The sequence below is a fragment of the Rosa chinensis genome, chromosome 1 (genome assembly GCF_002994745.2).
Source record: "Rosa chinensis cultivar Old Blush chromosome 1, RchiOBHm-V2, whole genome shotgun sequence".
NCBI lineage: Eukaryota > Viridiplantae > Streptophyta > Magnoliopsida > Rosales > Rosaceae > Rosa > Rosa chinensis.
The window spans coordinates 60,791,561-60,807,099 of record NC_037088.1 but is presented as its reverse complement, the minus strand read 5'-3'; the positions used below and the strand labels follow the sequence as shown (position 1 = coordinate 60,807,099).

Here is a 15,539-nt window from a genome sequence, read left to right as displayed (position 1 = left end):
GTGTGAAAAATGTAGAAAACGTACAACAGAACTGTTCGAGCAGAAATTTTGTATTGATGTTGAGCTCAAATACAAGTGTTGGTTACTAAGTAAACAGCTACATTACCATGTCACCATTTACAGACTACCACTCAATAAGGGTATAATTTGGACAGTCAAAAAGTATAGCAGCTACAAGTATGCAATTACATTTGACTTGAAGACAAACTTCATGAAAGTGTAGCTGGGAGTTTCGAAGAACACACGCTGACAAGTCGAACCAGGCATATCTTGAACAAACCAGACAAATCTAATCCACTTGAAAGAGATATGATATCAAAAGCGTTCAAAGAGGGTTGGTCTAGCAAGCTGTTGTTTCTCACCGTTGTCACGATCATCAAACCCTGCATCAGCGCCCAACAAACCCGGGTCTTCCACTTCTGGTATGGTCGTAACGGATTTGGAGCCTTTTCTAAACCAGCAAGTTTCCATTATCTCTGAAATAAGAATCCTTTTATCTGGATCAGGGTTGAGGATCCCAGACAGGAGGCTCCTCACTAATAAGAGTAACTCTCCACCATCAGACAAAACATGCAAAAGACATTCCCATGGGTCTAAACCAATTGCAGCATCTCCGAATCTTTCTTCTTAGTTCAGCTTTCAATTCAACACAATCATGGCAGAAGCATCTTGTTTCAATTCCCCACCCAATCCCAACAACCCTTCTCCTCATATCTTCATCAACTTCTTCTGCTGATTGCAGCATCTATGACTTAGTTCAATCTCCGATGAACCATGCCGGAGCAGCGTCCCGATGAACCATGCTGAGCCATGCCAGAGCAGCGTCTCCGATGAACTATAACAAGCTGTCTCCCTTTTCTTTCTTGCACTTCAATCCCAGCTCCATCCCGTCGTCCGCAGATTTGAGGGGCCCTTTGGGTTCGTGCGTCTGCGGTACAGTGGATTTACTCTTCTCTCAAAATTCAACCTGTTGCACACTACTTCAATCTCTCTCATCTTTGGAGTGTGTCACCTCTTCTGCTGCTTCTTCTCTGTGTTTTCAGCCACTGTGTTTATGTCTACTTCTTCTCTGTTTTCTCTCCAATCTAGCCACTGTTGCCGATATCTTTACCGAAGTACTTCTCAAGCATTGCTTTGCAAATCTTAGTTCCAAGTTCCAAGCTGCTTGCTCCTCATCACCGCATCAGCTTGCGGGGGGATAATAAGAGTAACTCTCCACCATCAGACAAAACATGCAAAAGACATTTAGGAGCTCAAGACCACAATTTGTATTTGGCATATCAATGTTGTCTGCCACACTTGTTTAGCACATCTCTATGCTTTGTAGTCTATATATTTGATATCCTTTGTAATCAATCAATTAATTCAAGTAAGTTCATTTCTCTTCACTCACTTCATCTGGAAACCACCTCGGGCATTTATAATCTGCTGCGCATATTTTTCTACACGAGTGTAATATTTGGATCACGGAATGGAACATGACCGGCCAATAGTGCAAACAAGATCACCCCACAAGACCATATATCGGCTTTGGCTCCATCATAGGCTTTCCTGCCCAACACTTCAGGAGCTACATAAGAAGGTGTGCCACAACTTCTAGGTAGTAAACCATCTTCCCTCTTCGATTCAGCAAGCGCACTTAACCCAAAATCCGATACCTTCAACACTCCATTTTCATCTAGCAGCAAGTTTTCGGGCTTCAAATCGTGGTGTTAAACACCTCTCCTGTGGCAGAAGTCAACTGTGATGATCAACTGTTGGAAGTAGTTCCTGGCGACTTCCTCCTCCAGCTTTCCTTTTACTATTTTGTGAAAAAGCTCACCGCCTTCCGCGTATTCCATGACAAGGTAGATCTTGTCTCTGGAGGCTAGGACATCATATAGCTGCACTATGTTTGGGTGTACGTTTAAGCATTCTCATGATAGTTATCTCTCTTTTGGTTTGATTAACCAATCCATCTTTTACAACCTTGTCTCTGGCGATTACTTTAATAGCCACACTCTTATTAGTTTCTAGGTTCCTTGCTCAATAAACCTTTGCAAAGGTTCCTTGACCTAAAAATTTATCAACTTCGTACTTCTGAATCAACACTTTTTCCCTTCCTCTCCATTCAAACTCGATCTAGCTTCAACCCTAGTACACAAAATAACCACAAACTAGTCTCCGGCACGAAATTACTCAACCCTTTTCAGCAATTTCCAACACAGCGTAATCTCGTGCACACCGGAGAAGACAGAAATCTCTAGTTACATTGATAATTCGATAAACTGTTTACAAGACTGAGCAAGTGCTTTTATAGAAAACAAATAGGAACGGATAACAGAAAACGGGAAGTAACTATAACGAACAAAATCTTAACTGAATACTAAACTTGGCTTACAAGACAACAAAACAGGATAGAAAAAAAAAAATGAAATAACATATACTGAAACATTGGATTTATCCTAAACCTTCCCGTTTTTGTACTTTGTAAAAGATAATTCTAACGTAAAAATCCTAAACTGAATTTGCCGTTGGGTGATAATCCTATACATCCTTGAGGTAGAACCAAATTAAGGAAAGAAAATTTTAGAAGATCTGGATGTCATTACTGCAGTTTTCGGGATGTTGGAAACTATTCGAAAAGTACTTTTTATTTTCTGGATGTTACAAATTTTGTTTGATGAATGCATGCATTGCAGGCAAGAGATTTCGATACAGATTACTTGCGAAATGGTCTACCTAAAGCAGTTTCATCACCGGAATGGCCTAAAAATCTGTAGAATGACCATGTTATTTGAGCAACATAAAGAACACTCCATTGAAACCTTACTTATCCTGAAAACCTTCTAAAACTAGTTCCAACTAATATTGAATCTCTTTCTCAATCCAAAGCATGGCCGGCTAACCTGGCTTATTATATAACTGCCGAAGGTTGCTCTGAACTCTGAATTTTACTGTTGTAAGATTTCGGCTTTCTCTAGGGTTAATTCCTAATTTCCTTTTTATCTTTACCCCACAATTTTAGTAAACCGAGCACAAGCATTTATTTTCTTACCTGTCATTTACTTACCAACTGGGAAGACCAATGCCACTTGCACAAAGCAGAGGTGTCTGGGGCATTAGTCCTTTCCAGCGTGCTCATTCGTTTCCCACCTGCTTTGAATGTAGCATAGGTATTATGTGTATATGATGATTAAGAATAATGTGAACAAATAACGGGAATAAATATGGCAAGAGATTATGTGCAATCAAGGTTTTAAGCTGTGTACTTTGCAAATCTGATACAACATTCATGAAACAGTACTAGAGTCACAGTACTTAACTCTCACCTCAATGACTCATGAGCTTTCTTCTTTCCTGTTTAATATGGGAAACATACAAGTGACATTGTTTGCAAATATTGTATGGAAAATGCAGGACTTATACCAGACCGATATATGTAGAAATTAATTTGTATTAATTTTAAGCTCAATTGCTCAAACATAAGCATTGGTCACTTGGTAATTGAACAGCTACATTATCATGTCACCTTTACAGTCTAATATACTTAATATGTCGATCTAATTAATTTGAAAGCAGTTAAAGACAAGCACCACAAAAAAATGTATGCAGTTAATTTTGTATATATATCAAACGCAGATGCTGCTGTTGTTATTACTGCGCTCACCCTGCCATGCCCATACGACGTCTTTGAGAGCTGGCCTTATATCCTCTTCTACCATCTTCCTAAGCTCGAATGTATCTCCGTTAGATTTCTTCATCTCCACAAGATCAAAGGATGGAGTGAACTCAAAAATTTCGGCTTCTATGGATAATGTCCTTTCCATCCATGGATTTCACCAACAATTCAGTAATGCTCCTTCTTTCTTCACTTTCAGCTTCAGTTTCCGAGTAATCTCCCTCAGCTTCGACATGATGGATGTGGCAGATTGCGCTGATGTGAAGAGCATTGCTTTCTTTGAATCCTTTTGCATCATCAAGCCAGATAAATCAAGTTCACTTGCAAGAGATATGAAATCGAAAGCAGTCAAAGTGGTGAGTGTAATAATCTCTTGGTTCTCACTGTCACAGTCATCACACCCCCCATCAGCATTCAACGAACCTGGCTCTTCCACTTCTGTTATGGAATTGGAGTTGAGCCCTTTCTGAAACCAGCTACTTTCCATAATCTCCGAAGCAAGAAACCTTTGATCCGGATTAGGGTTGAGGATTCCATGCAAGAGCTTTCTCACGTGACGCGAAAACCACCTGGGACATTGATACTCTGATGCACATACTTTTTTATACATATGTATTAGATTTGAATCATGGAAGGGAAGAGAGCCAGCCAATAGTGCAAACAAGATCACCCCACAAGACCATATATCAGCTTTAGCTCCATCATAGGCTCTACAGAGGATTACTTCAGGAGCTACGTAAGAAGGAGTGCCACAATTTGTATGTAGTAAACCATCTTCCCTCTTCGACTCAGCAAGTGCACTCAAACCAAAATCTGATACCTTCAACATTCCATTTTCATCTAGCAGCAAGTTCTCGGGCTTCAAATCGCGGTGGTAAACACCTCTTTTGTGGCAAAAATCAACAGCAGTGATGAGCTGTTGGAAGTAATTCCATGCAACTTCCTCCTTGAGCCTTCCTTTCTTTATCTTTTGAAAAAGCTCACCGCCTTTTGCGTATTCCATGACAAGGTAGATCTTGGCTTTGGAGGCCATGGCTTCATATAGCTGCACTATGTTTGGGTGTTTAAGCAATCTCATAGCAGTAATCTCTCTTTTGGTCTGATCAATCAGTCCAGTTTTGACAACCATGTCTTTGCTGATTACCTTAATGGCTACACTCTGATTGGTTTCAAGGTTCGTTGCGCTATAGACCTTTGCAAAGTTACCTTGCCCTAAAAGTTTCTCAACTTTGAACTTCTGCATCAACAACTTCGACTTCTTGTCCATTCTTGAACCTTAATGGACAGCAGTAAAACTAGTTTCCGGTACCCTTTTCAGAAATTTCAACACAGCAAGATCACGCGAACACAGGTTTAGCAAAATTGGAGTTCACTGGAGAAGACAGAGAAACTCTCTAAACTACATTGATAATTTTATCGACTGAATTTACTAGTATGATCAGCAAGTGCACCAACAGAAAACGGTAAGTAACTACTATAACGAGCAAATAATCTTAACCAACAGTAGGAAATATACTAACTTGGCTTAGAAGACAAGTAACCTAAAAGAAACTGGAAACTAGAAAATTACCAAATCTTCCAAAACATGTCCAAAATCTTCAGACCAAAAAACAAAAAAAAGAAAGAAATTACCCAAGATCTAAATTGAATCTAATTTAAAAATCTTGAACCCCCTAATGCACATACTAATACTAATACAGTAATAAACAGACCTTGGCAAAACCTTCTGTCTCTATTCATGTCAAGGATCCAACCTCCACAGTACTAATTTCAAAGGCTTTAAAGATCGAATGGCAAGTCTCAAGCACATCGTAAAACAAGTTCCAGAATTTCACAGTTTATCAAAGAAACTAAAAGATGCAAGAACAATTAACAGAGATGTTCCTATGGTCACCTACCATTGGATTTCTATTCAAAGGTTGAGATTAAAACATCAATTTCTTGGTCATCAGGTGATCACCACTCCAAATATAAACAATGGAAAAGGTAGAAAAGGGTGAAGAAGCTATTTCCTAAATGTAGATGTCCAATATCTTTTAATTCTACTACATATACTCTTCACATTTCGCATTGCTTGAATACCGTGTGATCCCCTGTGCCTTATAAATCATAATCATGCATGGACCTCAGATGTTGCATTATCCTAACCTTGATGATTATTGATTCACAAATATGAAATAATACACCAAAAAAATTAGAGCATAGCTAGGTGAACTGAACTATACGTTATCTGCATCAACAAATTATATAGAGCAGTATACTTTAACAAGGGAAGACTCAAATTGGAACAAAAAATTACAGAGGATAGAACTCAACTAAGCAAAATTGTCAATATCTGATGTCTTTTGCGACTTCAAAGAAATGAGCAACGTTCTCCTCAGGTGTACCTACTACAATTCCATGGCCAAGATTCAAAATATGTTTCCCTCTACCAGCTTTGCTCACAGTATCATGTATTCTGCTGGTGATGAAGTCTTTTGAACCGAAGAGTACACCGGGATCCACATTACCTTGAACGGCTACATTTGGCCCCAATCGCTTTCTACCTTCAGCCATGTCAACACTCCAGTCCAAGCTAACTACATCCACGCCAGTCAAAGCCAGCCTCTCAAGCAAACCCCCAGACCCGCTTGCATAAAGAATCAAAGGGAGATCTGGATGAGTCAGTTTCACTGCCTCCACAATTTGTTTCAAATATGGAAGACTGAATTCCTCAAAATCCACAGGGCTGAGTTCTGTGGCCCATGAGTCAAATATCTGAACAGCTTGAGCTCCACTATCAGCTTGGTATTGAATATACGTTGTCATTGAAGTTGCAAATTTCTGAAGTAATGCATGGAGGACCTGAGGAAGGAATCATAAGTCAACAGACAGAAAAGAGGAGGAGAAGGCATTAAACAAGAGAGAAGATACGAATGATTCGTACACTAAAAAACGAATTCACTTCTAGATTTACCACTCCCAGAAAAAGAAAAAACCAAAGTACTAGTGAAATGTTAAGATGGATTTGAAACAAAATCCTCAAAAAGAAAGTACCCTAGAACCTATTGACCAATTCCCGAGATGATATAATATAGAGGTGCCAGATGATGAGAGCTAATTACCATTAGTAAATTTAGCAAATATAGATGGATACTGAAGAAACCTACATATTGGTTGTTTCACAATGCATGTAACAATGATTGAATAACAAAAGATCAAATACAATGACTTGCTGGACTCACAAAAAGAAAAGAAACTTCAAAGGAGTAACACTGCAACCATTAGGGTTCAATGATCCAGAACACAACCCCAGCAAGTAGTCATAAAGTCGCAAAAGTAAAAGCTATGCTAATAGACCTCAAAAGATTGCGTAAAACTTGATACAAGCAGCAGTGCAGCACCAAAATTACCTTGGGTTGAGAGAAAGCTAATCTCTTTATTTTTGAGAAGTGCTTTGATGAACCACCTTCCACCACATATGATGCTAACGTGAAAGGAGCACCAACAAAACCCAACACCGCTGCCTTATTATCTACCTGGCAAAGTAAAGACACGGGTTAATATACCGAAGGTTATAATATTCGCTGAAGCAAAGACATCCAAATTTCATCCAATATCAATACTTTATAGTGTAAATAATGAACTAATAATTAGATGTAAAGTATCCATATCAATAATGTGAAACAAGTCAAGGTTGTAACTTATAAGTATGGGATCATGTAAAATTTTGGCATGCTATTAACTTCAGAGTTTCCCCATAGTAGCATTTGGGATACATTGTCATAGTATGCAGTATTAATTTTCCAGAATCCATGCAACATATATGGATTTGTGAACAATACAATGATCACAGCAAATATGGAGCTACTTATTCCAAATTTCCATATCTCTCAGCAAACTATCAACACCATAGCAACTAGGCACTGTTGGTGGTCCATTCTAATAGCTGGCTCTAGTTTACAGACATTGAGAATATGAAAAATTTTGAAATTGAATAAGGAGGCATAGGGTTAGACCTCTTTTCGCAAGATTGTCAATGCTTCCCCAACATACGGAACTGACTCTGGAGGAACAAATTCTCTCACTTCATCAACATCCGCAGCACTACTCAAAGGATTAAATATCACCGGACCCTTGCCTTTAACAATGTCAAATGGTATGTTCATCCCAGAAAGCGGAGTAAGAATGTCCGAGAACAAAATGACCTGTCACAATGCGATAGAACTGTGAGAATGAGGACACAGACAACCTAATACAAGAAGTAACAGGAATTATACAAATGCAGAGATAAGCGGCATCTTACTCCATCAGGCTTGAAAACCTTCCAGGGCTGCAGCGAAATCTCAACTACAAGGTCTACATTTTCAGATCTTTCTCGAAAAGAAGGATGCCTCTCACACAGATTTTGGTAACTCTGTCAAATTCAAAATGACTGAAACAAGTTACTAGCCTATCTACACAAAACCAGACCTCAGCTAAGAATCAATTAACAGAGACAATGTGATACAGTACTAGATTCATAAACCTGCCTTCATGTACCTCCCAGCTTGCCGCATGAGCCAAACCGGAGGTCTCTCCACATCTTCACCCCGAACCGCATTGAGAAAAAGCGGCTCAGCCACAGAGGTAACTTGGGGCTCAGCCACGCTCCCTGAATCAAGATGTGAAAATCCCAATTGGGTATTCTATCAAACTAGGAAAGTAACCAACTTTGTGCTTCAAAATCCCAACTTGGGTAAAACCCAGTTCTTCAATTCCATGCAACAGTTGAAAAAACCCAGAAATAAAGATGTGAAATTTGAACTTGTTACCTCCCACGGAGCAGAGGATTCGAGGTTTGGGAGAGGGAGTGGATCTCCTTCTTGTTAATGAAGCGGAGGAGGAAGCAGAGAAGCAAGCTATGGAGCCGTAGCTGTGAATGCAGGACATATTTGGAGGCAAAGGAAGAAGCTTTGGGTCTCTATCACTCTATGAAGAAGAAGAAGAAGAAGAAGAAGAAGAAGAAGAAGGTCTTTGCATCTCAGTGTGTGTGGGTTTGGACAGAAAAGGAAGAACAAGAAGATTGTCAGACGATGATAATAATAACGATAAGGGGCTCTGATTTTTGCCATGTCACACCCCTTCAACAGTCAACGGTTGACGGGTTGAGGAAATGGATGTGGTTGTACGACTGTCGTTTGCTCATTTAGGCTTGACGGGTCGTTGCTTGTTAGTTAGGGCACTCTGAGTTTGGCATCGGTCCAATTCGGTCGGTGTTGGTGTCTCGCTTGTTAGTTAGGGCACTCTGAGTTTGGCATCGGTCCAATTCGGTCGGAGTTAGTGTCTTAACCGAAACTACGAGACACCAACACCGACCGAATTAAATCCATCAATTTGGGGTTTTCCAGCGCCAGCACTGATGGATATTGACCGAAAATGGTACAAAATCGATATCAACGCCACCCAAAAAGAGGAGAGAGGTCAGTGTTGGTGTTAACCGCCGGTCATCATTAAAACAGAGGAGAGAGATCGGTGGTGGCGTTATCCGCCAGTCATCATTAACCAAAACTGATAGTGTCGATCGGTATGGTAATTGGTGTTTTGGTGCCAAAATGCCACCCTTACAACACTAGGCAGATTGTATATATCCATTTACCTTCTGTGGTCAACATATTTTTTTTTGTTGTTGTTGAAAGAATTCTGTGGTCTACATCTGGTTTGCTGTTCTTTTCTGAAATTGAAGGCAGATCGTGTACAAACCAAAAACAGTTTGACCGGGAACTTTGGGATAAGAGTTTGACTGGGGGACCTAATCCACATGAATTGCTTTTCACTATAATCAATTCGTATATCAAAGACAAAAGCTAATTACGAGATGAAGTTCAAACCAAGAACCGAAAAGGAAAAAAAAATATACATATATATATATATATAAGCTGCTAGATGGCCTAGATTAGGGGAATAAAAATGAATCAGAAAATAGTATCGATTGTAAGCTTCCTCTTCGGTGGAGATTTCTCTATGATCTGTTTTTGGAGGTCCATGAATGTAGAACCCTTGTTTGCAAATAGTCTTCGGAGATTGATTACGGAGAGTTCATTGAAACTAGCGACTGCAAGATCAGCCTGCACCAGATCATACCTGTGTGTGCAACCATGAATCTCAGACTCAGTATACACTGTTATTTTCAATAGCAAAACTTTCTATATTTATGGGGGTGAGATCACATACGCAGGGTGGGCGCCGATCAATCCTACAGCCATCATCGTACAGTTGTGAGCGGCAGTTATACCTCTAGGCTCATCCTCAAACACTACACACTTGGATGGCTTCCGATCCAGCTGCAAGGAGTATGATGAAAATGGTAAAAGAGTGATGCTAGAAAAATTAATCCAGTAGGATTTACTCTGTATGTATATTATCATATACCATAAGATGTGGAGATACAAATAGTGGTGGACCAACTCCAAACATTTTGACGGACTAGCCAATCTTTAATGGTCAGACTTGTATCACACATTTGTGAAATAATAATCATATGTTGCAAACAATACCTTCACAGCTGCAGACAGAAACCTATGAGCTATAGAATCCATGCCATCTTCCTCGGTCACAATTGCCTATAACCCCAAGGAAATGACAATCAGTTGAGGAATGTGTTATATGTCAGTGAGAAACAACAAACTGAGAGATGTGCTGGTACTGGTTACAAAGGTACTCAACTCACTACCAATTTTCAAAGAATATATGTTGGAATTTAAAAGGACATCAACCTGAAAATACTTCTCGAGTCCCATTTGTTCTAGGGCTTTGACCATGCTTCTGCGATCAAGACTAGAAACAACAGCACAAGGGATGCGTGCTGTAGATACAGCCTCCAGCCATTCTTTGAGCCCCTCCATGGGTTTACCAAGCTAGAAAAGGAAAGAAAAAGAAAAATAAGATTATCATAATATATAGTTGCAAAGATTAGAAGTCCTTCAAATAGCTTACAAGCAGTTTAGCACTCACCCTGAGAAGATTATCATAAAATAGTTGCGAAAACCTTAACGCCAACCTAGTCAGTTCTGTCTCTGCTTTATCCCAGAGTAAAAGCTGAAAGTTTTGGAACTTGTAAGAGACAATGGATAGATAGACAATGGATAGCTATGTCTAGGATAAAGAAATGCCACAATCCAACAAGAGATGCATTTCAAAATATCAGTCTACTTGATTTTCACATATCCTCAAATGAACATTAATCCCAACCTTATGCAATACATGATCAGCACCTGCATAAAGCATCTGTCCTTGCACATCAGCCTCTTTTGGAATTTCCTTTCCTGACAAAAAATAGAAAATAAAGACATGTTATCAGAGGTAAGGTAAAATATATACCCAAATATATATAAACGAGTGCTTTCCAAACTAAAGCCTAGATAGATATGAAATATCTAAGCCAATGGACTTCCAAGAGGAAAACCACTGATTAACACAGACCAGTTCAACATTTAATTGAACTTTATGAATAAACTGAAAGCCCTGCAGGGGATAATAAAGGGGAGAAATGGCTACACGTACCCTCTTCTGCAGCAAGCTGCTTCCAAGCATTTAATTTCAAAGCTCGAGTATCAGCCTGAAACACATATATGCAATCAAATCATCCAAGAATCATACATTTAAAGCTTTTCTTGATTATCAAGATATGTCATATATAAAATTTGCAGATTCAATAACAATTCCATCTCTGACTACCAGAAACCTTAGATAAATTTGAAACACATAAGTAATGACTAATGCGTACTACAGAAACTTACCACAACATTGTCGAAAGAGAAAATAAGCCCATAAGCTTCATCCGGCTTCATGGCATATCTTATCCGTTTAAGAAAACCTTCTTGCAATCTATCGTTCAAAAAATCCTACTTGGAATAAGAATTAACACTAGTGAGTTATATTCCACGCACTAACAGCATCAAAAAGTGTACAACAAGCAACTAAATTCTCACATAATCACACAGAAAATCAACTTGATTACAACACACATAGCTCATAACCTCCTTACCACATCAATCTTAAGAGGACCATCCGGTCTAAAAGTCTCAAACCCTTCTCCATATTCAGCTCCAATGGCCTAAAACACCCAAAAAAAAAAAAAAAATGAAAACATCGATTTTTACAAAACTAGCTACCAAAAGATAAGTTAAACCAAAACCCAGAATTCAAGACCGAAACTTTTCAAGCTTTTCATTCACACCATACAAAAAGACCCAATATTTAAACAAAACAGTAAAAGGGGTTTGAGAAATGAGTACCTCTTGCATGAAAAGCTTGTTGGGTGTGATGTTAAACCCATTAACAGAGCTATTTTCGTCAGATCCACAAGCTCTGGTGACCAGCCGGCCATGCTTAGCCAGGTTCAAACGCTTTACTCTCTGTAAAACAGAACCAATCAATCAGCACACAAAATTGAGCCAAAAGAAAGTAGCGGAAGAAATGAAAAGGGGGTTTACCAATATGGCGAGCTTTGACGATAAGAGACGGTGAGGAAGCGGAGAGGGAGATCGCCATTGATGAAGTAGAGAAGAGCTTCTGAAATTACTGCAAGCGCAGTCCATGAGAGACGAAATGGAGAAAGCTTAGAAGAACAAGAAGTTTGCTTTACTTGGAATTTGTATTTTGGTTTTCATTTTATTTTTGTATAATACGAAAAATATTGAGGTTTTTGGGGTGGAATTGTATAAAGATCTTGGTGTAGATGGGAGGCTCGTTTGAGATGGGTATGAAGTCCACGTGACCGTAGGTCATTGAAGTCACGTGATAGGTTCTTCTTTGGGGAAGATTTGGATATTCTCTTGATCTATATTGTTTTGGCTAGAGATTTTTCTAGAGTCCTAAAAAAAGACTCAACCCCTTCTTCTAGAGTGACACCAAAAATCGTTGGACTATGGAAATCTCATTCTTCGCTTCAGCCTCGCCTTGTCATGCTCACCTACTTACATGCAATTCAGCTCAGTCTGGATCGTATACTGAAAATCTTCTCTTCGATTCCTTATTTCTATGTAGAAGGGTTTATGGTTCTTTGATTATGTCATCTTTCCCTATCTTTCTCTCTCCGATTTCATGGAGGTATCAAATGCTTTGTGGGCTCGAACAGTCAGGCATGACAGGCTGTGTGGCAAACAGAGAAGAGAGATTCTGGCAAAGGACGAGTTGCAAAACACCAAAAATTGACCTCCGGTTGGGAGTTTGTGGATGAGATTGTTATCAGAGAGATTAAGAGTTGTTTCTACTAAGTCGTTATCAGAGAAATTCCCCAACTAAGTTGTTTCTACTAAGATCAGCATAAGTTAGGGAGGAGTTGTGTTGGGAATTCTATTGCTCAAGTTGTTTGATCTCAGTAGAATTCTATTTCTGGTTACGTAAAAGTTGTTAGAGAGAGAGAGAGAGAGAGAGAGAGAGATTTACAGCTGGGGACACCATGTTGGTTTGCTTCTTAGGCCTACGCGCACCAAACACAGAGTCATGTATTAATTTAGCATAAACCAAGCTATAGAAGTCATGGATTCCTATAGAAATTAAGGATGGGCATGTCAATCCTATGAAACAAACACACCTGTAGTGTAGTATAGTAAAACTGTAAAGTATAGTTTTGGCGAACCATATTTTGACTTTGAAGATGAGATAAACAAAATGTTGTGATATAATGTCTCAAATTGTAACTCTAATAAGCATCAGAGCTCTAAACATCCCCAAGTGCAAGTACTAGACACAACTAAACAAAAAAAAAATAGTAATGTAACATGATCAAATTGTACTAGATAGGTAATGTTACTCCATCAATAGATTTTTTTTTTTCAAAAAAAAAAATACAACCCACAAAGAAATTATGCTTTCACATAATTAGTTATTCACAGTTGACCATGCAAATTTTGTCATTAAGAATGAGCGAAGTATTGGTGGTAGTTCTACTGCCAAATCATGAATAATTCATGATACTTGAGAAATTAATGATTGCAATCATACTTGACGCCCGCTATTTCAAGTGACAAAATCAGTCTCAATTATAAATCGAGCATTAGTCTTTACTTGCTCGAGTTTTTCTTGGACAAGTATCCTGTCCTCTCTCCAAGATGATGAACGTATGTCTCGAACATCCCACCATTTTTGTAAATATACATCGTAGAATTGTCCAACCGGATTAACCACCAGTATATCGAGCTTTGCTGAATTCCTCAGTATCCAAAGGGCAAATTCTATCCCACACCAATTACCATGAAATCCCTGCAATTTAACCTTTTTCAAGTGATCATGTGTAAATGATCTTGAACATTCTAGATTCCTTATTTCTTGTTGATTCATCTTATCGAGCAACCTGAAGGTAAATTCAGTCAACACAAACTCTTCCAAAAGGGGTGCAACCTTGAGGAGATCCGGCACATACCGGAGAGGATTGAGATTATCAGATATACTACCCCATGCGTTGCCAGAAAATTAAGCTCAATTGCTTGAGATTTTTAAAGTTTGGGAGGCTGCTGATCATTTGGGGTATTTCATCGGACATCCACAGAAGAAGAGTCTCGGGCAGAGGAAACGATGTAATTTGGGTTAGAGCTGAAGGTAATGTATCCTTATATTTGACAGTAGTTACAAAATAAATTCTTGCTAACCGCGGTGGAGTTTTGACAAAAACAATCCTAAAAAAATTACCAACATATTCTCCAATGAGACGAGATTGGGTGCCGAAATCTCAATCTTTTCGCAATCCGACAGCTGCAACAGCTTCAGATCACTTAGATGGTCACCAGAAATATTCAGATGTGATGGTCCCCTACAATCCTTTACTGTCAAGCTTTCAAGCAACAAACAAACAGACAAGAGATGTGCCATAAAAATTTGATCAACACTTACTTCACTTAGACGAAGGGATCTTAGCTTATTAAACCCGTCAAAATCAGGAGGAGGTCTCAGAACACATCCACGCAACGACAAGTGTTTCAGACTTGAGCCTTGGAGAAGCAACTGATGGAAAAACATAAATATCGTTTCTTGGATTATAAGAGTAGCCAAAAGACCGATACAACAAAAGCTGCATCTCTTCAACTCCCTTTGCAATTGCAAAACGAACCCAATGATCAAGGACGCGAGTAGATTCTGGGTCTAGGACAAATACGTGCATCATTCACAAACTTCTCCATATATATCATCCCTCGGTCTATTTCCGAAGACAATTGCAATGTCGAGTTCAAGATTGCGCCTGGTGAGAATTGAATGCCTCGAGATGCGCCTCCACCGACGGGAAATCAGGTTAGTTTCCACCGCATCTCTCATCGGTAACAAGGGAAGTATGCATGATTCTGTTAAGGAATTTAACCCCTCCGCCACGCAAGTACTAGAAATAGAGATAGAAAGAAGAAATAACTAAGAAAAGAAGCAACAAGATTTAAAGAGGTTCGGCCAATATCCTTACCTACGTCCTCAGAGAGTTTCACCTTCACTAATGAGAGAATTACATAAGTACAAGATTACACCGCTCAAGTTTATGCCCAACCCAAACCCTTGTATCCAATATGATACCCCTTGTACACCCTCTCTCAACCTAGAAGATCACTCTACCCCAAGAGCTATTCACACCCTTGAACACAACTCACTTTGCTTCTATACACGAAGACCCTTAGAGTTGCTCTAGACCTCTCCTTGCTTGCTTCTACACAAGCTTCATCTATTTATACCATTGATAGAAGTCTCTAGACTCACTTCATCAATGCCCATACATGAATCAACCACCCTTCTCCCACATTAACTCCCTAGGAAGACTAAAAGGGTCAAAACATGAATTTAACTATGGATTTCTTCCCAATGCATCAACTTGACCATGCATTTATACACAATGCATGCACTTGACCATGCATTTATACACAATGCATGCACTTGACCA

General features: G+C 39.2%; 3 protein-coding genes and 1 pseudogene across 4 annotated transcripts; all 4 read right to left on the bottom strand.

The window, feature by feature from the left end:
• Positions 1–1,375: 1,375 nt before the first annotated feature.
• LOC112171239 lies at positions 1,376–3,809 on the bottom strand (annotated as a pseudogene).
• Positions 3,453–5,660, bottom strand: LOC112183275 (CBL-interacting protein kinase 10). Its single transcript, XM_024321651.2, has 2 exons — positions 4,806–5,660; positions 3,453–4,706 (listed from the first exon to the last, which is right to left on the bottom strand). Exons 1-2 carry the CDS (start codon positions 4,926–4,928, stop codon positions 3,819–3,821), a joined length of 1,011 nt encoding a protein of 336 aa, XP_024177419.1. The 5' UTR covers positions 4,929–5,660; the 3' UTR covers positions 3,453–3,818.
• A 195-nt stretch (positions 5,661–5,855) lies between these two features.
• On the bottom strand, positions 5,856–8,791 carry LOC112183118 (uroporphyrinogen decarboxylase). Of its 2 annotated transcripts, XM_040510737.1 has the most exons (7): positions 8,666–8,791; positions 8,455–8,624; positions 8,173–8,294; positions 7,947–8,057; positions 7,660–7,848; positions 7,054–7,179; positions 5,856–6,505 (listed from the first exon to the last, which is right to left on the bottom strand). In XM_040510737.1, the coding sequence occupies exons 2-7, from the start codon at positions 8,570–8,572 to the stop codon at positions 5,990–5,992; spliced, it is 1,182 nt and encodes a 393-aa protein (XP_040366671.1). In that variant the 5' UTR covers positions 8,573–8,624; positions 8,666–8,791; the 3' UTR covers positions 5,856–5,989. The 2 variants fall into 2 exon arrangements, with proteins under 2 accessions (XP_040366671.1, XP_024177383.1); XM_024321615.2 differs by having other exon boundaries at positions 8,455–8,704.
• A 626-nt stretch (positions 8,792–9,417) lies between these two features.
• LOC112196977 (5-amino-6-(5-phospho-D-ribitylamino)uracil phosphatase, chloroplastic) lies at positions 9,418–12,310 on the bottom strand. Its single transcript, XM_024337493.2, has 11 exons — positions 12,115–12,310; positions 11,917–12,036; positions 11,667–11,735; positions 11,419–11,523; positions 11,183–11,237; positions 10,871–10,944; positions 10,634–10,717; positions 10,396–10,536; positions 10,177–10,242; positions 9,854–9,963; positions 9,418–9,763 (listed from the first exon to the last, which is right to left on the bottom strand). Exons 1-11 carry the CDS (start codon positions 12,217–12,219, stop codon positions 9,595–9,597), a joined length of 1,098 nt encoding a protein of 365 aa, XP_024193261.1. The 5' UTR covers positions 12,220–12,310; the 3' UTR covers positions 9,418–9,594.
• Positions 12,311–15,539: the final 3,229 nt, after the last annotated feature.